Below are 22217 nucleotides of genomic sequence, written 5' to 3' on the forward strand. Positions count from 1 at the left end.
CCCAAATTGCGTGAAAATGTAATCACGTGTCTGTTCTAGTATAATACATTTGTCCAATGAATACCCGTTTATCATCTGCGTTTCTTCTTGATGTAGCAATTTTAATGGCCAGTAATGTATAACTCACGAAACAGTCCACTGATGTTTAGTGGCACATGTAGAATGGATTATCCTTGCGTTTATTGCACACTAGAGATAATCGAGAATAAATGTCAGTTGCTCATTTATGTCTGGGGTTTGTAATTTCAGAGAGTGGTACCGTGGACCGTATAGGAATAGTTCAGTGGTTCCTCTCATGTGATTAATGTAATAAGCGTTAATAACAATTTAACGTCACAGTCCGCATTACGAAATGGCGAGGACAGATACCTATACACTGTTGTGCAGCTGCCTCTACCGATGTCGTTTTAAGCGTCATGCAAATGGGTAGCCTAGTGGCAGACGCCGGTGTCTGTGACTTCGACGCCCCGTAGGGTCTTTGGATAAAGACTGTGGATTCGGTTCCTATGCTACATTCGTTACTCAAGACCCCCTCTACAACACCTCAAAGTAAGTCGCAGCATTTGTAGGACAACCTGTATGTTTCACGGTGATTTCCCCTTCACACTTCCCTGCACCCCATGTGGGAAAGATACTGAATGACTACGGGGTCTAGGCTGTGGTAGAACCACAAGAGAGTGTGGGTGTACTGACCGACGGTGGTGAGCAGCATGTTGTCGAGCAGGAGAGCTATGGCGACGATGACGAGCACCAGCTTGCGCGACTCCCGGCAGCGCTGCAGCAGCCCGTTGAGGCGCGTGCCACCCACGCAGTCCTGGACCACCGTCATCCTGTCCCCGGCCCTGCAACATATACACATACTGCGCTGTAGTCTACTGTACTTTCTATGGAAAGCAGAGGCGTGTGAGCATCTAGAATGGAAGAAACTGATTAGGTACACTGACGCGACAAAATCTATGGGACAGCGATATGCATATGTATAGACAGTGGGACTACAACGTATAGAAAGGCAGCTCATTGGCGGAGCAGTCATTTGTTCTCAGGTCATTTATGTGGAAAGGTTAACGACGTGATCACGGGCTCACAAAGGAAATTAACAGATTTTGAACGTGGAATGGTAGTTGAAGACGCATGGGAGATTCCATTTCGGAAATGGTTAGCCGATTCAATATTCTGAGATCCAGTGTGTCAAGAATGTGATGAGAATGCCAGATTTCAGGCATTACGTCTCACCAAGGACAACGCAGTGGCCGCCGGTCTTCACTTAATGACCGACAGCAGCCGCGTTTGCGTAGTGTTGTCAGTGCTGACAGACAAGCAACAGTGTTTGAAATAACGGCACAAATTCATGTTGGACGTACGATGAATGTATGCATTAGGATAATGCGGTGAAATCTCGCAATAATAGGCTATGGCAGAGGGCGACCGACATGAGTGCCTTTCCTAACAGCATGACCTCGCCTGCAAAGGCTCTCCTGGGTACGTTTTCATGTTGGTTAGACGGAGTCCCGATAGCAGTCGGTAAGAGCTAATGGTAGGTTTCGAGAGTGGTACAGAGCCCACGAAGTCATGAATCCATATTCTCAACAAGACACTGTGTGAGCTGGTGCTGACTCCACAATGGTGTCATCTGACTTCACATGGAACGGACTGGTTCTTCTGGTCCAACTGAACCGATAGTTGACTGGAAATGGTTATGTTCGGCTGCATGGAGACCATTTGGTGCCATTCATGGACTTCATGTGGCCAAACAACGATGGGTTTTTTATGGATGACGGGGCGCCAAGTCACCAGGCCATACAATCCTTCGCAGGTAGTTTGAAGAACATAATTTGGTCACACTGATCGCCCGACATGAATCCCATTGAACATTTATGGGACATAATCGAGAGGTCAGCTAGTGCACAAAATCCTGCGCCGACAACACTTTCCCAATTATGGGCGGCGATAGACGGAGCATGGCTCAATATTTCTGCAAGAGACTTCCAGTGACTTGTTGAGATCATGCCACACATGATGCACTACGACGGGCAAATGAAGGTCCGACACGGTATCAGGAGGTAACCCATGACTTTTTTCAGCTCAGTGTATGCTTCTTCCTCACAGTAGTTTATACAGTTTTTTTATACTGATATGAATTACTACCTATTACACAGTTTGTATTTACAGTTATTGAACATAAAAAATCTAATCCTTTTAGTGCTTAAAATTTTCATCAACGGAATGTAAGCGCAATGGGAGAGATAGCGGAATTTGTGTACTTCAAATCTTTATGTACTGTGTCACGAGATGTGGGCATAGGACACTGTCTGTGGTGATTCGTATGTTAGACAGGGGCGCAAAACGTGGCAGGCGCCCCGATGTCTCCCGAGAACATTGGGCTACTTGTCGAAACTAACTCTGAGCCTGTCATTCCTAGGCATCAGATTTAAGACAACAACGCGGTATTTCCATTTGCCTCAGAGAGTGCTATCCGCTTTGCTTTGAACGCTTCGTAGATAAGTATGTAACTGAATCTCAGTTTGAAAGAAAAGTTTCGACAATGATAAATATGACAGAATGTAAGATTACGTAGAATTTAAAGTTTATTGGATCAAAAAACAGGTTGTGGTTATCTAATTCTTCCGTCACTTCCTTTCTCCCACTGGTGACACATCATCAGGCATGCGAGATAAGCATACAGTTTATAGAAGTAATGTAAGATTTAAGTTATTCCGCGAGTTTGCTGGAACGAGCCAGCTGATGTAGTATCGAGTTGATACGAAACTGTCCTAAATGTTCAAGAACGAGCACTGAGGGTATAGCAAACAAGGTACGAAAAGCATTGCATCCTTCAACAAAAATCAGTCAGCCAGTGTCAATGACCAGTTTAAATTAGAACGGAAAGATTATGAAACTGTACTTTAGAAGCCCGATACAGCGCGTTAGTGCAAGATATGATGTTCATACCTGCTACAGATGTTCATCTCTAAACTGCTGGTGCAGGATGAGGTTAAAAATGTGTGTACAATGAAGACATATTTCAGCGGACGAAGAAGACATTTATGGCAGTTCCTCACAACGGACAATACCAGTTAATAGAACATGTGACAAGAACGCAGGAACAGTTAATATAGAAGGGAAAAAATACAGCTGATATGCTTCACAGGGGGCATAATATATGCCAACGGAAGTTTGGATTACCTACAAGAATTGCTGAAAGAGATCGAATACTACTTACAGAATCGCTTTATTTTCATGAATGATAATCAATGACGAGCGGAAAATGATGCATAACAGTAGAAACCAAAATGTCGACGCTGTAAGCAGCAAAACTGAAGAAGGCAATAAAGAAATTGAAGAATTTTGCTTTATCAGAACTATCAGATTAATGCAGGCTAAGAATGCTCGCTGCAGCTGAAAGGGTGCTACTGTTGTCTTATACTGACAGATGAGTAGATAGAGGAATGTCTGGAACAGTACGTTTGGAACAGACCATTGTGATACTGAAACGGCGTTATTGCGACCACGAGTAGAAATAACTGGAATTACAGAAAATATAGTGCTACAGAAGGATGTCAAAATTATATGAGCGAGTGAGTACAACTGAAAAGTATTAGGAAGAACAGGATTGGAAAAAATGTCAATGGAAAACCCTTTATAAGGAGAACTTTGACCTGACACATCACTTATAATTCAGAGTGGGAATCAGCAGTATGTGAGGAAAAATATTTTGATAGACAATGACTGGAATATCTGAATAAGTTAATCTAATATGTTCTCACGCGAAGATGAAAAAAGAGGTACAAGGTGGAAAGAAAGAATTCCATCGCGTTAATGAAGCAACATAGTTCTTTTGCGAAAAGGGTAAACAAAAATAAATGAACTTTAGCACGTGATGAGTCAATAGGTGCAGAAAATAATTGGGCAGGAGTAAAAAAAAAAAAAATTAATTGAACACAAGGTTTGTTATGGGAACTTCCAGAGACATGAGATAATAGACAACTTAAAACGCATATCTGTGCTTCGCTACCGCCGTCTGCATTTCTTTACCGAAACAGTTTTCTTTTTTCCTTGAGCCAATCTCTTTTTTTCATTCTTACATCAGTCTGTCACAGTCAAAGTTTCGGGGAATGCAACGTAGTTGGAAACTAAAGACCATTTACGTTGCAACGTTCTGATTTATAAGACGCAAAACAGAGATGGGTTTACCGAAAATAAAAGCTTTCGAAACATTTTTTCCAAACATCTAATTATTTTTCGTTGCCTGTTTCAATTTTCTCTTTCATAATTCTTTTGACAGGGTCACAGATTATTGCAGCAAGTGCTTTGGTTTCCCCGATTCATGGAAATTCTTTGAAGCTAGTGGACAAACTGTTACGAATTTTTCATAAGACTTCACGAGAGCCAAAGTTAAAAGTGTTTCTCGAGCAGCGTAATAGCGGCGAATAAGAAGTTGTGCAGAATACAAGAACAGTAATCAGGAATACGGGCCACGTCTTGATCGCTTACCACGCTACGAAAGTGGGGGCCGTGAAGGAATTCAAATGGCATTTCTCGGAGCTAGGGATTGCGTTTCGCAAGCTACATCAATATTTCATACATTCTCGTTTTTCCTTCTTCTAATACTACCAATCTCCGGGCTGAAAGAAACTGATTGTGTCTCCGTTTCTGATTGATCGGCACTGCCTTTGCAGTGCCTTGATCGTTAGGGTAGCCGTTCTCCCTACTACGATATGTACTGCCTTCTAAACTGAAAGAGAGCTTTTGTGCACTTTCTTTTCCTGATCAATCCTGCTTTCACCCGAGGCGACCCTGGGACAACATTTATTAGTCCTTATCAAAAGGGGTAATTTATTTGTAATAATAGATTATTCACTGTAACACGTTGGTTGGTGTCTCAGCAACTCCATTGACATTCTACACCACAATATCCAACCTTACACTGCGTTTACAAAAATCACACAGTCCATTTCTTAAATTAATTTCAGAAGTAAAATATACCTCCTACAAGGGAAGTGCTTTGTAAAACGTTTTTGCGTTCAGCCCTTCTTGCCTCCCAGACGAATGATGGAATAATTTTTAGTTACAACTGCTGTTAATATGGTAAATCGTTTTTTACTTTCTCCCGTTTCCTCCTCAGACACAAAGAATAGAAGTTGCAGAGGCGTTGTTAAAACCACAACTTGGCGTTTCATATTTCTACTTGTTTAACTAATCGAAAGCAGCAAATTCACTCATTTTTGCTTTAATTTTAAATAATAATGGGTGTTAAAAATGCCACAAACGAGAAGATCTCAATCGTGATCTGTTCTGATTTAGTTTCACCATATTAACCTGTCGGCCTTCAGATCTGACGCCCTGTTATATGGGGAAATCACTAGTTTTAACACGCAAAACCCGATTCTGAGCCTAGTGTGTGATTAAGTAGCGGTTCCAGGGGTAATGGGTAGTTGCTGGAAATGGTAGGCGAAACATGATAAATGTTAGACGTAACGCTGGCGAGTAGGACACGTCAGCGCATATCTAGATAAGCTAGGGCCATAGCACCTTACCACGTATAGATTAATGTGACGAATTTTCTGCACATTATAATTTTTTATCTTTGGAATCGTCCTCTTTTTCCATCCATATATTACCGCATTGGCAAAAACTGCAAAATCTTCGTATTAATACAACCCTAAATATTTTGTCAGTTAAAAAGAAACTGTTTCATTACTGGGACAAGTGGGGCAATATGATGAAAACGAACACATTTTCTATTCTCAAAAATTATAAAACAGTATGTTAATTGATCATTGTTATGCACTTCTTATTCAGTAGTATGTGCTGAACTGATTATTGTGTAACTCAATATCACTGTTTTTCATTAACAACAACGCCACTTAAATTTTCGTCCCTGGGTCTTTGAGCAGTTCTCGTGCCACCTTCTATGGGATTTCCAACAGTCTGTAGTATACCGTGTTCTGGAGGAGAGCTCATCATAAGCAAGTCGCTTTGAATATTTTTCTCGTTTTCTTCATTATCAATTAACACCTGTTTTTTTTATTTCCTTGCCTACCAGTTTAAAATCAAAAATATCTTGGCTCTGTTCTGACTTAATGGGAGAAGCGTTTGTCGAAGGTCCTGAACCTTCATTTTGCTCTATCTGATTTTCGACAGTTTCTGCGAATTGATCTTTAGATGTTGTAGTCTGAGCTGGAGAATTTTCAATTTCGTCATGGTCCGTAACAAGAAGACGGTCTGCAGTTCCCGCCATAGAAAAATCATCTTCTCTAAACACAAGGGTTCTATGAGATTGAATCTCATATTTTTTAAACCATTAACCACAATGGCGATTATAGAAGTGCTCATGGATGATGCCGTCAACTTGCCAAATTTGTTTTTGGTGAGGGATTAACAAAAGTAAGACGCCAATAAATAAGGACTGTATATTGTCTAAGGCACTCATGTACAGCAAACAATAACTAAATATCTTAACTGTTACCCCCTAAAAGTTTACGTAGAGTCCGTTGAAATTTATAACCCGTCTGTCAATGTAGAAGACAAATATCTACCACGCACTGAACATCCGACAGCGGCTTCACTTAACAAGTTATCAGTGTCTCACAGCGTTCCAGTTGGTTCCAGTTAAAAATATTATCTATTCAGTCCCCTCTACAACTCATAGGAGATTTTAAGGGAAATTTTAGAGCACCCTGTAGCTTGTTTTCAAGACTGTCCATTCCGTTCAATTGAACGTCCAAGTCTTTCTGTCTCTGATAGAATTACGTCATCACTAAATCTCGAAAACTTCATTTCTTCTCCCTTAACATACATTCACTTTCCATACTTCTTCTTAGTTCCTCCACAGATTGCTCAGTACACAGATTGAATTATATTGAGGATAGTCTGCAACATTGTCACACTGCATTCTTAACCACTGATTCACTCTATATCCTAAGAGAAATCATACGGTCAGTGTTTCCTCGCGTGTTATAGATTTCTCCAGAACCCAAACTGATCTTCGCTGAAGTCGACTTCTATCAGCTTTCCCATTATTTTGTAACTGTGTCAGTATTTTGCAACTATGCCTTATTAATCTGATAGTTCGGTGATATTCACATCTCTCAGCATATACCTTTCTTTGTATTTGGATTGAATCTAAGGGTATTTTGTCTGTCTTGTGTTTCTTTCATATGAAGTGGAATATTTCAATAATTCTGAGTGAATGTAGTCTACTACAGAGTTCTTTATTCGACTTACATTTTTGAATGCTCTATCAGTTTCTTCTCTTTCATCTACAACCTCTTCGTTTTTATTACAATGTCTTGAAGTCAGTTATCCTTGTACATCTCTTCAATATATTCCATCCACGTTCCAGTTTCCCCCTCGTCGCTTGGTTCTGGCTTGCATGTGATTACTTATTATGGACAGACTTGCTTCTCTTTTCTCCAAATGTCTCTTTAATTTTGCCATAAGCGCCACCTTTCTTCTCAGTAGGTATTTATGTTTCTAAATCTTTGATTTGTCCCCCAGTCACTCCTGCACAACCATTCTCATTCTCCACTTTCTACCAATCTTATTTTTTAGTCGTCTGTATTCCCTTTTGTCTGTTTCATATGCTGAGTTTTTTATTTTCTCCCTTGGTCATCTGCATTCGGTATCTCGCGTGTTGCACGAGGATTTCCACTGAGTCTTGCATTTTTGCCTATTTGATCCTCTGCTGCCGTCACTATCTGGACTCTCTCAAAAGTAACCATTCGTCTTACATTGTATTAATAGCTAGTGATTAATGTTCTCTTTGAAATCCTTACCAATATCCGGTACTGTCAATATATCCAGGTCCCATCCCCTTAATTTGCTGTCATTTTGCAGTTTCATATCAGCACTACATAATCAGTAAATTATGCTCAGAGTCGACATCTGCCTCAGCAAATATTTTGAAGCCTAAAATTTGGCTTAGAAATCTCTTACTTACCATTGTGTAATATCTCTTAATCTTTTCGGAGCCGCGCGGGGTTGCCGTCGGAGGTTCGAGTCCACCCTCGGACAAGGGTGTGTCGTCCTTAGCGTAAGTTAGTTTAAGTTAGATTAAGTAGTGTGTAAGCTTAGGTACCGATGACCTCAGCAGTTTGGTCCCACAAGACCTTACCACAAATTTCCACTTTAATATTTTCGGTGTCTCCAGGATTCTTTCATACATACAATCTGCCTTCGTTATTTTTAAACCAAGAGTTAGCAATGATTAAATTGAGCCATGTGCAAATTTTGGTAAGGCGGTTTTGCTTTGCATTCCTATCCCCCAGTCGATGTTCTCGTGCTATTTTCCCTCCTCCTTCTTTTCCTAGTATCGAATTCCGGTCTCTCACTGCAATTAAATTTTCGTTTCCCTTAACTATCTGAATAATGTCTTTTATCCAATCGTACATTCTTCTGAGTCACATTTTCATTTACTCATTGTGATGCACGAGCGAAATGCATATTTGGAAGTCTTCGATATTGGTGGGTATCGATTACGTCATTTGTAAAAAAATAATAATAACTTTGTGTAAATTGATTTCCATGTAACCGGCATACTCTGTCAGCCACTGCTTTTATTTGACGCGATTGGTCCATTTTGGAATCAGTTAATTAACAATAAAAATACATTCTCTAATTTTACAAAGTTACGAGGTCCGATCTGTCGCGAAATTAAAATCACAGTCCCAATCAGATGAAGTTTTGCGCAGATGTGTTGTTCAGTGTCTCCAGCATGTCCGTCGATCGGATTATGTCGCACTTTTCAGGTATGGGCGCACAAGTGAGCGCGTAAAGATGCCAAGAAATTCCTAGAACAATTGTGTCTTCCCCCTAATATGAAGCGCGCGCTGTCATTTGATTTCTTCTTGTTGAGTGATTCCGCCCGTATACAGTAATGACACTGTCATGCGTGACAGAAAAGTGCGGTAATGGTACAGGAACTCTGAAGCACAACATATCGACGATCATTACGCAGAGGCCAGGGAAGGAAGGGTGTGTCAACCGATGATCTTCTTCAGCCAGTGATTCAAGCAATTAGAGAAAATAGTCTACGAATGTCAAATCAGAACAAGAAAAGAGGAATGCTGTCATCAGGCATTATCGTTCTTCATGACAATGTTCAATTGCACACTGCAGCTGCAAGAATGACTATCTCGTACCGTTTTATGTCGGAATGTTTGAGCAACCCACCACACAGCCCATTTCACCTCTTTGCTCACTTGAACCGGACAGCGTTTTGGCGCAGAGAACGAGCTGCAGACCAGCGTAGAGAATTGGCGGAAATCACAGGCGGCTGCCTTCTATGACGAGGGTATTGGAAAGTTGGAATCATGTTACGAGACATGTTTGAGTCGGAGCAGTGACTATGTAACGAAGTAGCTGGAAGGTGTAGCTAAATGTTGTAAATAAAACATTTTTGGTTTTTAATGTGGTCTCCATTTCGTAAACTAGCGGACATCGTAAAAAAATAGTCCTCATAATCACAATAAGGTTCTCACTAAATTTTGTAATATTTACGAGATATCTTGTGTATAGGAAATTTATTATGTATATTCTTAGACTCCTCGCTTACTATTTTAACGTGACTGTTCTTCATCCTCGCGCTTGGCGGAAAGAGATGTGGTAGTGGTGTCTCTTGCGAAGTCGGATGTGAGAGACAAGTTTGCGCTGTTTTACTTCCATTGTGAAACAGTATGCTTGTTCGCTATGAAAAATTAAGAAGACAAAACTCATTGGAATTCTTATTTTTTGGAAGTAGCAGCTACCTTCAAAATGCAAATTAAATTTTTAAAGTAATACTTCGTATAGGAAAACTTCTGACAACACTATTATACCTCGAAGAAGACAACGAAGTCAGCATAAAACCAGCTAAGTACCAGCTCTATAATTTATCGTTGTGGACAGGACTACTTTCAGTTTTACTTCATTTTTATGTATATAAATTCAGCCTGCGTATGTTTGTGCTCGCAAAACTCGAAAGTAGGCGGTCGTTTGACTTGAAATTTAGTCACACCGTTGCATTCAAATACGTGCGTGATTTTGTATACCAATTTTTCAAATATATGTAATGTGAAAATAAAAATGTAACATATAATGGGGAAACACTGTTACCAAAAATCCTGAAAAGTTCTGGAGCTAGTTACTTCAAACAGACTAGGCTACATATTATAATACATATAATATATGAATATACGAGGACTATTGGGAAGCTAAAGAACGAGCGCTCGCGAAGTGGAAATCACGGTAAGAACCAAAACTGTTTTATTTGCAATAGTTAGCTACACCTTCCAGCTAGTCCTCTCCATAGGCGCCACTCCAACCTAGATACCTACCGTAGCGTTGTACCAGCTTTCTGGTACCCTCGTCGTAGAAGGCAATCTCCTGTGCTTTCCGACAATTTTCTGTGACGAATTGCAGCTCATTGCCTGTGTCAAAATGCTGTCGCGATAGGCAGCGGTTCATTTGAACACAGATGAAAATCAGAGGGCGTCTTCATTGCCCCTGCAGAGTGCGGTCGAGAATTGTCATAAAGAAGGAAATGCGTGATAGTCACGTTACGCGCTGTTGCATGAAATCAGGCGAAATCTCCCGGCAGATGCCCGTACTTGGTGGGAGAAACTGCTTTCTATGCATCTTTATGCACTCACTGTGCGCTCAGAACCGAGAAGACCGACATGACGCTGTCTATGGGCACACTAGATACACTGCCAAACATATCTGTGCAAAGCTCCATCTGATTTTCACTCATTGTATCTTTTCACGACATATCGTTTCTTACTTTCTGAACTGGAGGTATATTGTTACCAAAAATCTCGGAACGTGCTTGATAGATTTACTTAAAATTATACGCGATACTCTAAGGAAAATTCACCCAGATAGTAGGCTCTACATTTTTATTTGCAATTTCTCACCATAGGGCTTAATAACACTGCTTGTATCCAGCGCTGAAGTACTGTCATTTGCAACATTTCTATACAACGCGTCATCCGTAGTCCCTCGTTAGTCGTTGTATTGTACCAGGCCGTGAAATAAGGCAGTACCATTGTCGATCTTCACCAAGTTGGAAATGAGGGCAGTGATTCGCTTTTTTTCGCAGGAGGTGTTAAGCCTACGGAAATTATTCGTCGAATGCAAGTGCAGTATGGTGACAGCTGTTTATCAGCAAACAGCATCTACGAATGGATTGAACGCTTCATACAGGGAAGAATTTCTCTGTGTTACGAGGAAAATGCGGGCAGGCCATCGATGTCAACAACTGAGGACAATTGGGAAGTTTCTGAGGTTATGGTGATGGAAAACAGACGAATCACAGAGGACGAAATCGCCAGTACTTTACATATCATTCATGGTTCAGCATATTCCATCTGACACAATAGGTTAAATTCTCGGAAAGTGTGTGGAAGGTGGACACCGAAGGAACTGTCAGCGTAGCATAAGGCTCAAAGGATGGACATCTCTCGTAAACATGTGGTCCGTTATTGTCGCGAGGGAGATGGATTTTTAGAGCAAATCGTTACTATAGACAAAGCGTGGGTGCATCATCACGAACGAGAAAGTAAGGCTGCGGGCATGGTTTTGGAACACCCTTCATCTTCAGAAGTTAAGAAATTTAAACGTCAACCATCTGCTGGTAAGATTATGCTGACACTATTCTGGGACATGGAAGGTGTGGTATCCGTTCGTTTCACCCCGACAGGCGAAACTTGGAACAGTGAAAACTATTGTGACGTGTTGGGAACTAAACCCAAACCCGCAATCAGATCCAAACGTCGCAGAAAACTGCGAAAAGGTGTCATCCTGGAGCATGACAACGCTCGGTCACATTCTGCCAAACGGACGGCCGAAACAATAAAAGAGCTGGGATTCGAATTGCTGGAGCACCAACCATACAGTCCAGACCTGGCTCCAAGCGATTTCCATATGTTTGGACCACTGGGGGAAGCGCTCAGGGGAAGAAGATTTGCAACCAATGCAGAAGTCATCAATGCTATGCAAAATTGGTTACAGGCCGAACCAAAAAACTTTTTTTCCGTTGGAATAAAAAAAAACTGTCAAACGCTGGGCAAAGCGCGTTGAAGTGCGGGAATGTTATGCAGAAAAATAGTGTACGTTCCAGTTTTCTATCATTAGAATAAATACTACTTTTCTCAAAAGTGCCTATACTTTTTGACTCCCTCTCGTACATGCAATAATGTAATATATAAAGGGGAATAATTATAATAAAAACCCTCAAAATGTGCTTGACCGATAACTTCAAATTTTTACACGTTACTCTAATAAATGATTGAAGGAACACAGGCTATATATTTATATGTATTACATAGATTTATTTAAAATATATAATACTGAAATGTTGTTATTAAAAACTTCGAAAAGATCTTCACCACTTTACTAAATATTATAAACGATGCTCCACTAAATATTCAAACTACAGAATCTGAATTAGCATAAAAAAGGATCAGAGACAGAGAGAGGGTGGACGAAGAGACGAATAGAGGGTTGGGAGGAAGTTGTCATAGAGAGGGGAAAGGAGGAGATGGAAAGAGGAGGGCATGAGGAAATGGAGACAGAGGAGAAGGTGAAGATGGATGGAGACTGTGAGGAAGGTGATGGATGGAAGGGAGACAAAGACACACAGATGAACAAAGAGAGGTGGAAGAGGATATGGATAGAGAAAGGGAGGAGAAGGAGATTAGGACATGGTTTCTCTTTTCTTTCATTTCCATTGAAACCTCTGACTACTAACGGGGCGTGTGTTTCTCAAAATTGGTTACATAGAACCAACTGGAATTTGTTGCATGTTATTGCTATGTATCAGCGTCCCACTGGTAAAGGGAAGCCTACTAACGGTTAGCAGAATATTCATAATTACAGATTGGCCTGTAGGTCGTGCTGTCCTCAGGTTTCATTGTTTTGAAAAATGGGCTGCCTTCGTACATTCCCGGACACATCGCGTCAACGACTTGCACCCACGAACTGACGCTTACCACATCACAAACGAGTCCCTTATTGAGCACCAGTCGTGTGAGTTACATGCTTGGAGAGATGCCCTGTCCACTGACGTGTGTGAATTTTCAGCCTGTCCTGTAGATTTCGCACTGTCGTCTTCTGAAACTCTGGAGTTACTTATGAAGAATCATGTATCTGGCAGCCATCATCCCCAATACCACTGGATTACAAAACGGTGGAAAACATTTTTTTCACACTGTTACTTCTGACTAAAACATTAATTAAAATAACCACACATGAATGGTTTTAAAAATAAAATTGGTAGTCAAAGGGTTAAGCAGTACCTCTTGTAAATAGCGTATCAAATCTTATTTGGAAGCGGAATCAATAATTGTGTAACGAGATTTCTCTCAGAATTAGGGCACAAGAAAGAGTCCTACGCAGCCAAGACTGTGTTTGATATTTCCCCACCCCCTTTACAAATACCGCAGCGGCTCCTTTGAGAGGGCGACTTAAAAATAATTGAAGACGGCCGGGTGCAGGTGGCGTGGCGTGGCTCGCGCCGCCTTTGAGCAGGCAACCCCGCGGCCAGTAATTTCTGGCCTGATTAACCCCGCGCGCTCTTGCTCGACACCGGCGCCCACGAATTTCGACGCGTTCCTCTCCCTTTCTTTTCCCTTTTTTGCACAAAAAGAGAGAGAGAACCGAGGAGGTGGGCGCCCTTCCTTTGAAAGAACCAGCAGTGCACTCCACTTGTAAAAGACCGCTGGCCTGCAACCAGGTTGATGTAAATATTTGATTGGTGTCAAGGGGGACAAAATCCTCTTAGCGCGTAATGGGGCGTGGCTCCAGCTAGATAAGCCCCGGCTCATGTACTTCTTTTCCTTTTTTTCTTTTTTTCCTTTTATTCCTCCGCGGCGATGGAAGCCGTTTGAGAGAGCACTTCTGTGGGCCAACTTTCTGACCGCCGGAATTTCATTCAGTGGGAATAAACGCTGGCCCGAGAAAAAGACTAGACGGAGCAGATTAAGTAAGTCAGCACACAGAAGCCCCTGTCGGCTGCCGGACGCAAATAACTGGGTCGCATTGTGTTAAGCGGACAACGACTTTGAGGCGACAGGAGCCTAGAAATCTTGTTTCCGGAACTATGTGGCTCACATTCTTTCGTGTGGCACCAATTAAGCGACCTCAGGCAGGAATAAAGTTTGTTAAGTCTGGACGAAAGGAGAATTCCCAAGCACCTCGTAGATATGCTGAAAAAGATCTAATGTTCCGTTTTCGAAACGTTTTTATAAAAAGAAAATTATTGCTTTTAGAGAAATGCGATTGAACTCAGAAGTGATTTACTGCGTGACTGTAGCTGTTAAGAGGATGGGGTCCTCGTGTCACACATGTTTCCATATTCAACACATATAATGAGCAGTTTATGTTGTTACGGTTGGCACTTGAGAATGGCATAGCAGGTAAATCGCGATCCTGAATAGCACATTTACGGGGAGATTTCAAAAATCCAATTACATATTATTATGGCAGGCCAAGTAAGTTTTATTGAATGCTCCAATACGTTTAAAAGTGACAAAGATACATGACACTATTTTTCAACTAAGTCACCGGTGAGAATAGTCTAAAAATCATTCACTTCCTCGACGACAGAAACCATCTGCTTGGTCGCGGAGCCGCTCAAGAACCGCTGTGTGGGTGTCTTGATTGTTGGAACATCTCTTTCCCCTAGAATGTTCTTTCAGCTTGCCGAAGAGACGCAAACCTCATGAAGCGAGGTCTGGGCTTACCGGTTAGCATCACCCACGTTGTGTGTGGCCTTGGTCAAATTGTTGGCACCATTTTACTATGGCTTGACGTGACACTGCGTTTGGTCCATACACCGCCTGAATTCACGATGAATCTGTGTGTCATTTACAAGTATTGCCGACAAGAATCGTACTGTCGGCTCTGCACCTAAACTTTGGAGGACGTTTCCACGTGCTGCGTCATTTCAATCGCACATTTGACGCACCCGTTATCCGTACCATACTAGAACTGTGTATGCAGTAAACCTGGAAATTTTCTCTCATCTGAGAATGCGCCACTCTTGATGCACTTTTGAAGTCCCTACCTAGTAACATTCCTGGCGCAAAATATTGTCAGTTCCAAAATATTGTAGGGCTGTGCACGGAAGTAAACAGAAAATAGATAAAACTTTTAATGTTTTTGTTTTGTTCCTCATTGGGACTGGAACGTGGACTTCTCGCTTATCGGAAGCGATTACCTCACAACTTTGGTTATCTGAGCACACTCCCCCGGATGACCCAAACTTCCATTTCACACACCAATATATTTCATCTCATGGATTATTAATTCATCTATTCATGATATGTGCCTGTGTAGGTAAATAAATTAATAATCTTTGAGAATAAATAGATAGGTCTGTGACATATCGGTCTGGGGAGCGTGGTCGGAGAGCCTAAGTGGCAAGGCGACCGCTCGCGATGAGCTGGAAATCCGGGTTTGAGAACCGGTCTGGCGCAAATTTGCATGTGTCACTTTAGGTCATACATCCATACCGAATTTCAGGAAAATATTTGGAAATTTAAGGCTTGCAGTAACGTCAGAGGCGACAAATGTCTTGAGTGGAATGGAGTGTATCTAGAAAATTGGTTACAACATGAACATTAAGAAAGGTAAAACAATGAACATGGAATGTAGTAGATATAAGTCAGGTGTTCCGCAGGGAACTACTTAGGAAATGAGACGCTGAAAGTTGTAGAGGAATTTTGCTGTTTGGGTAATAAGGTAACTGTCGTCGATAGAATTAAAGTGGACAATCGAGGTAGCTCTAAGCACTATGGGAATTAACATCTGAGGTCATCAGTCCCCTAGACTTAGAACTACTTTAACCTAACTAACCTATGGACATCACACACATCCATGCCCGAGGCACTATTCGAACCTGCGACCGTAGCAGCAGTGCGGTTCCAGACTGAAGCGCCTAGAATCGCTCGGCCACAGTGGCCGGCTTAAAGTGGACAAAAACGTAGTTGAATGAAAAGCCTTCCCAAAAACAAATATTATTTCATAATTTCAGTTATTTTTCTAGAAAATAGTATTAAATGTATTAAAAATAGTTAACTGAAGCGCCTAGAATCGCTCGGCCACAGTGGCCCCCTTAAAGTGGACAAAAATGTAGTTGAATGAAAAGTCTTCCCGAAAACAAATATTATTTCATAATTTCAGTTATTTTTCTAGAAAATTGTATTAAATGCATTAAAAATAGTTAACGTTGTTGGCTATTTAAGAGAAGGTTCTGCGCCCGGTTCCCGATGACCACTCTTAATTCTTCTGAGATGGAAAGGCCCTGAACGGTGTCCACTTAGCGCTCTGACGGCAAATGAGAACCTGCTTAGTAAAATAACTAGCAAACTGATACACAAATTGCCGAAGTTACATGGAAGCGGGTTGTAGTGAAGTTGAGTATTATGGAATATCTTCTCACTTACGTGACTGGATTCGTGATTTCCTATCAGAGAGGTCACAGTCCGGAGTAACTGATGGAAAGTCATCGAGTAAAACAGAAGTGATTTCTGGTGTTCTCCGAGGCGCTCAGTTGCTCCTCATCTTTATAAACGATTTAGGAGACAATTTGAGCAGCCATCGTTGGTTGTTTGCAGATGTTGGTGTCGTTTATCGACTAGTAAAGTCATCAGAAGATCAAAACAAATTGCAAAACGATTTAGAAAAGATATCTATACGGTGCAAAAATTGGCATTTGACCCTAAATAATGATGTGTGAGGTCATCCACATGAGTGATAAAAGGAATCCGATAAACTTGGGTTAGACGATAAATCAGTCAAATCTAAAAGCCATAAAGTCAACTAAATACCTAGGAATTACAATTACGAACAACTTAATTTGGAAAGAACAGGTACGAAATTTTGTGGGGAAGCCGAGCCAAAGATTGCGTTTTATTGGCAGAACACTTATAAACTGTAATAGATCTACTAAAGAGACTGCCTACAGTGCGCTTGTCCGTCCTCTTTTGGAGTACTGCTACCCAGTCTGGGATCTTTACCAGGTGGGATTTAACGAGTACATCGGGAAAGTACAAAGAAGAGCAGCACGTTTTGTATTATTGCGAAGTAGGGAGAGAGTGTCAGTGACGTGACAAAGTAATTGGGGTGGACATAATCAAAACAAAGGCATGTTTCGTTGCGGCGGAATCTTCTCACTAAATTTCAATCATCAACTTCCTCCTCTGAAGGCGAAAATATTTTTTTAACGTCGACTTGCATAAGGAGGAACGATCATCATAATCAAATAAGGGAAATCAGAGCTCGCACGGAAAGATGTAGGTGTTCGTTTTTTCTGCGCGATGTTCGAGATTGGAATAATATCGAATTATTGTGACAGTGGTCGGTGATCAATATGCCAGGCACTTAAGTGTAATTTACACAGTATCTATGTAGATGTAGGTGTAGCTTTAGAATCGAGAATTTTTACACTAGGCTTGGAGCTTCCAGACTTTTTTTCGTTTTTACCTTGTCTCTCGTGTTTTGTATTTCCTGCAATCAAGGAAGGCTGGCACCTGAAGTCGTTGACCCTGCCTACAGATTTTGCGTAGCAGTTAGCTGCCCTTCCTAAGGCAGATTCTAATATTTTCCCAGAAACAACGCTGCTCCTGCCCATGAAGAGACGTCCATCAGGTAACGAAGCGAGAGGCGCCCTTTTGTGCCAACTGAATAACAATTCTTCCGGAAGCTGCTCAGAGCTCTACAACAAGGCCGGGCCAAATAAATTCGTCTTCAAGGGAGCACAACGCAACAGGGAAACAAGATAATTGATAGCTTCTTCTCCGAAAACGAGACAGAGACGTTGCACTGGTTTTTACCGTTGCATTGCTAATTAGTTTCTCTAATGAACTGCAAGAAAGAACCCAGGGAGAGATAAAAAGTCTTTTATTACGCTTGCCAGCTTCTGCTCCGTAAACGAGTCAGAAATGTTTCATTGGCATCTATAGGTTTACTGCTATCTATCTTCTTTAACCGAAAGTGAGAAAGAACCTAGAAGTCGATAAAAAATGCCTTATTCCCTCTTATAGCTGTAGCAAATAGACCATTTCGTATGTAAATGGGAAGAACCAGAAATATGAAAGGCAGAGTTAATTATTTCAGTAATCTATTTGAAAGGCACAATTGTTTCACTGACATATAATACGAATCTCTAAGTATCAATGAAGGGAGCGAATGAGAATTTTTACAATGGAAAAACAAACGCAAGGGAAAGAGACAATGATAAGGTCGTCAACTATATTTCGTTTAAATACTTTTGCGTAAAATTGAAGAGGACTTAGAAGAAATATACAATAGCTTGAACAGCTTACTTAGGTATAATTTGAGATAAGCGCAAATAAAAAAAAGAAGATCATGCTGAACTGTGATAGAAATAGTATACTTACTTTCTTAACGTGAAAACTAGAGACGATACGGTAAGATAAGAGAGCAAGATATATGAAAAGTTGGAGAATCAAAATGCAAAAATCAAAAAATCATTTAAAAAGAAACTTTAATTAACAAATTTTAAAGTGACTATTTCCCTTAGCAGCTACATAGCTGATACGTTCCTATTACAAACGAAATCTGCATCTTTCCTGTCTGCGTAAGTTAAAGCTTTAAGAGACCAACCTGGGGATTTTCATTTCTAGCGCTAATTTCTGAATGGAATGATATCAGAAACTCGCGGGTGCTTAGTTTTCCGTTTCATCAAATGAGGCATGATTAAGCTTGCACAGGTATGTGAACTCACAGAATAAACGGTATTATGCATCAGAAAGTCCTCATGAGTACGCTGAAGAGGTGTTGTATAATTTTACAGCTGGTGTTTGGCGAGCAACTTTTACATCGCCAGTAAAGTGTATTCGAAAATTCATATTACAGATCCCTTTGGCTGTATAGGGTATCCAGCAGGCAAATTTTACATAGATACGCTTTCTGTTTCCGTGTTACGACTAAAACAAACTTGACTCGTGTTTTGCAGCACTTTTGTTGACATTGTTGACCCTAACGTATTTCTCTCGTAGAACATCGACTGCACACGTGTGGAACACCAGAGCTTCATGTTAATCTTAATTTTCAGGTGTTCATGAATAAAACTGTGGAATACTGGCGAGGATGTGAGACTCAAATATCTACAGTTCTAAAGAATTAGAGCCTCCGACGCTGGTTACACGTATACAGATGTGGAATTATTGTATAGTGCTCCGTGGCATTTAGTAATAAGAAGAAGAGCCATGGGTGAGCTAGGTCAATGTTCAGGCAATGTTTCTGCAATGCCACTAGCCAACAGTGAAAAATATGACTATAATGAAGTTATTGTTTGTTAATTATATCGACCACGCTGATACTGGAAACGACAATGATAAACTCAAGTTATATTTCGTTTCCAAGTTAAAGGGGGTGTGTTGAATTATAATTATATTTTACTGGCCTTCATTGCCAATCCATTTCCATTCGGGCGTCAAAATCCGATTGATGGTAGACAGAGCGATGAAGTTACAGACAAAAATAGCTGTGTGTATTTAATCTCTACTTTTAGACCGATCTCGTAGCAACAAGGGAAAGTAGTTTCAGAGGGTTACAAGCTGTTTTCTGTTCGTGTGCTGGAATAACGTGTTACTGAAGTGTGGTCATTGTAATTCCTGTGATTCAATATGCCTCGTAGATAAGTAAACAGTGCTGACAATTTTAGCTATATTTACGGACAGGCTACACTTAAATCGCAAAGGAGGCCAGTAACGCCGTATATTAGGAAGGCGCAAAGACTGTACTGTGGCTGTGAAAGCTGGGACCACGATAAGCCTTGGGCTCCTCATGTATGTTGCATGTCTTGTGTTTTGAGTCTTCAGTCGTTGTTGAATCGTAAAAGACCTTCCATGGGCTTTGCTATATCCATGATATGTCGAGAACGTCAAACCGGTGAGTGATTGTTACTTTTGTATGACAACTCCATTAGCATATGGTATTTCCAAAAAGAAAAAGTTTTCCTTGACATATCCTAACACACCGGCGGCCATGGTACCATTGCCTCGCGGAGACGGACTGCCTGTTCTTGTCCCACCTGATTCTGGTAGTGACGAAGGCGGTAGTGAGACTAATGCTGCACCATCATCTTCAAAACCTAGTTCTCCGAAAGCTCCTGATTTTGTATGTAATGACGCGTATAGAGAGATTCACAAAATAACAAACAGGTTAGTGTTCATCACGAACGTGGTTTAGCAGTCAGTGCAATGTTTACAAATGCGGAGATGGCAGATGCCCATTTGATGTATGGATTAGCACGGGGCGATAGCCGTGGTGCGGTACGTTTGTATCGAGACAGATTTCCAGAACGAAGGTGTCCCGACAGGAAGACGTTCGAAGCAATTGATCGGCGTCTTAGGGAGCACGGAACATTCCAGCCTATGACTCGCGACTGGGGAAGACCTAGAACGACGAGGACACCTGCAATGGACGAGCCAATTCTTCGTGCAGTTGACGATAACCCTAATGTCAGCGTCAGAGAAGTTGCTGCTGTGCAAGGTAACGTTGACCACGTCACTGTATGGAGAGTACTACGGGAGAACCAGTTGTTTCCGTTCCATGTACAGCGTGTGCAGGCACTATCAGCAGCTCATTGGCCTCCACGGGTACACTTCTGCGAATAGTTCATCCAACAATGTGTCAATCCTCATTTCAGTGCAAATGTTCTCTTTACGGATGAGGCTTCATTCCAACGTGATCAAATTGTAAATTTTCACAATCAACATGTGTGGGCTGACGAGAATCCGCACGCAATTGTGCAATCACGTCATCAACACAGATTTTCTGTGAACGTTTGGACAGGCATTGTTGGTGGTGTCTTGATTGGGCCTCACGTTCTTCCACCCACGCTCAATGGAGCACGTTATCATGATTTCATACGGGATACTCTACCTGTGCTGCTAGAACATGTGCCTTTACAAGTACGACACAACATGTGGTTCAGCGCACGATGGAGTTCCTGCACATTTCAGTCGAAGTGTTCGTACGCTTCTTAACAACAGATTCGGTGACCGATGGATTGGTAGAGGCGGACCAATTCCATGGCCTCCACGCTCTCCTGACATCAACCCTCTTGACTTTCATTTATGAGGGCATTTGAGAGCTCTAGTCTACGCAACCCCGGTACCAAATGTAGAGACTCTTCGTGCTCGTATTGTGGACGGCTGTGATACAATACGCCACTCTCTAGGGCTGCATCAACGCATCAGGAATTCCATGCGACGGAGGGTGGATGCATGTATCCTCGCTAACGGAGGACATTTTGAACATTTCCTGTAACAAAGTGGTTGAAGTCACGCTGGTACGTTCTGTTGGTGTGTGTTTCCATTCCATGATTAATGTAATTTGAAGAGAAGTAATAAAATGAGCTCTAACGTGGAAAGTAAGCGTTTCCGGACATATGTCCACATAACACATTTTCTTTCTTTGTGTGTGAGGAATGTTTCCTGAAAATTTGGCCGTACCTTTTTGTAACACCCTGTATATGATAAGTTAAAGAAGGTACACTATGTGCTCAAGAACTTTGAAGTCACTAGAAAATTGCGGCTTTAAGGACAAACAAAATGGAGGGTCCGTTAAACTACCTCTTGCTATATTGTGACCGCACTAAGGTATGCCAACTCTGCGATCCGTAGGGCTATGCTCGGCTTGCAGATTACGAAACATACGGAGTGCTGGTGTCGCCCCTGCTTTCGCGGGCGCAGCAGCTGAGCTGGCGGTCGGCCGAACTTCGCCATCTGCACACACAAAGATCGGAGGCCCACTTTAATGGCAAAGCCGCGCTGCGCCTAGCAGACTGGTCCCGGCATTAGTGCATTAAACTTCAGTTATGGAACAGCCAGCCACTGCTGATAGAGCCCGCCGGGACGTCGCTAGCCGCTGGCCGCTGGCCGCTGGGGACATTAAAAGTTCCGCGGAGCGGCGGCCGCGCTCAAAGAATAATTAAATTCCGGTCGCGGGCCGCCGGCGCTGAGCCGCCCAAAGGAGGCGCGCTTTGGCAATTATCCGCCCGGCGTGGCCAGCGGGTGTGCAGTGCTGCAGACTGCGTCAGGTATACTGCTCTCGCTACACACAATTTCGACATGCTTTCCAGATCAAAGCAATTAATTATGCTACCGAACCGCTGAAAATTGACTTTATTCTCATCTCTCCCAACATTAGTTGATACTCGAAAAGAAAATTTACTTCGTCGATGCAGTGTTACGCTGCGATAGTGT

General features: G+C 41.8%; 1 protein-coding gene across 1 annotated transcript in view; it reads right to left on the bottom strand.

Annotated features, from left to right (window-relative positions):
• The window catches only part of LOC124612930 (synaptic vesicular amine transporter), a 796314-nt gene that overhangs the window by 367618 nt on the left and 406479 nt on the right, over positions 1 to 22217 (bottom strand). The window contains exon 2 of the mRNA XM_047141470.1: positions 694 to 842. Coding sequence (XP_046997426.1) covers positions 694 to 829 — 136 coding nt within the window. The 5' untranslated portion in view covers positions 830 to 842. The remainder of the gene's footprint in view (positions 1 to 693; positions 843 to 22217) is intronic.

The sequence above is a fragment of the Schistocerca americana genome, chromosome 1, assembly GCF_021461395.2.
Source record: "Schistocerca americana isolate TAMUIC-IGC-003095 chromosome 1, iqSchAmer2.1, whole genome shotgun sequence".
Classification (NCBI taxonomy): Eukaryota; Metazoa; Arthropoda; class Insecta; order Orthoptera; family Acrididae; genus Schistocerca; species Schistocerca americana.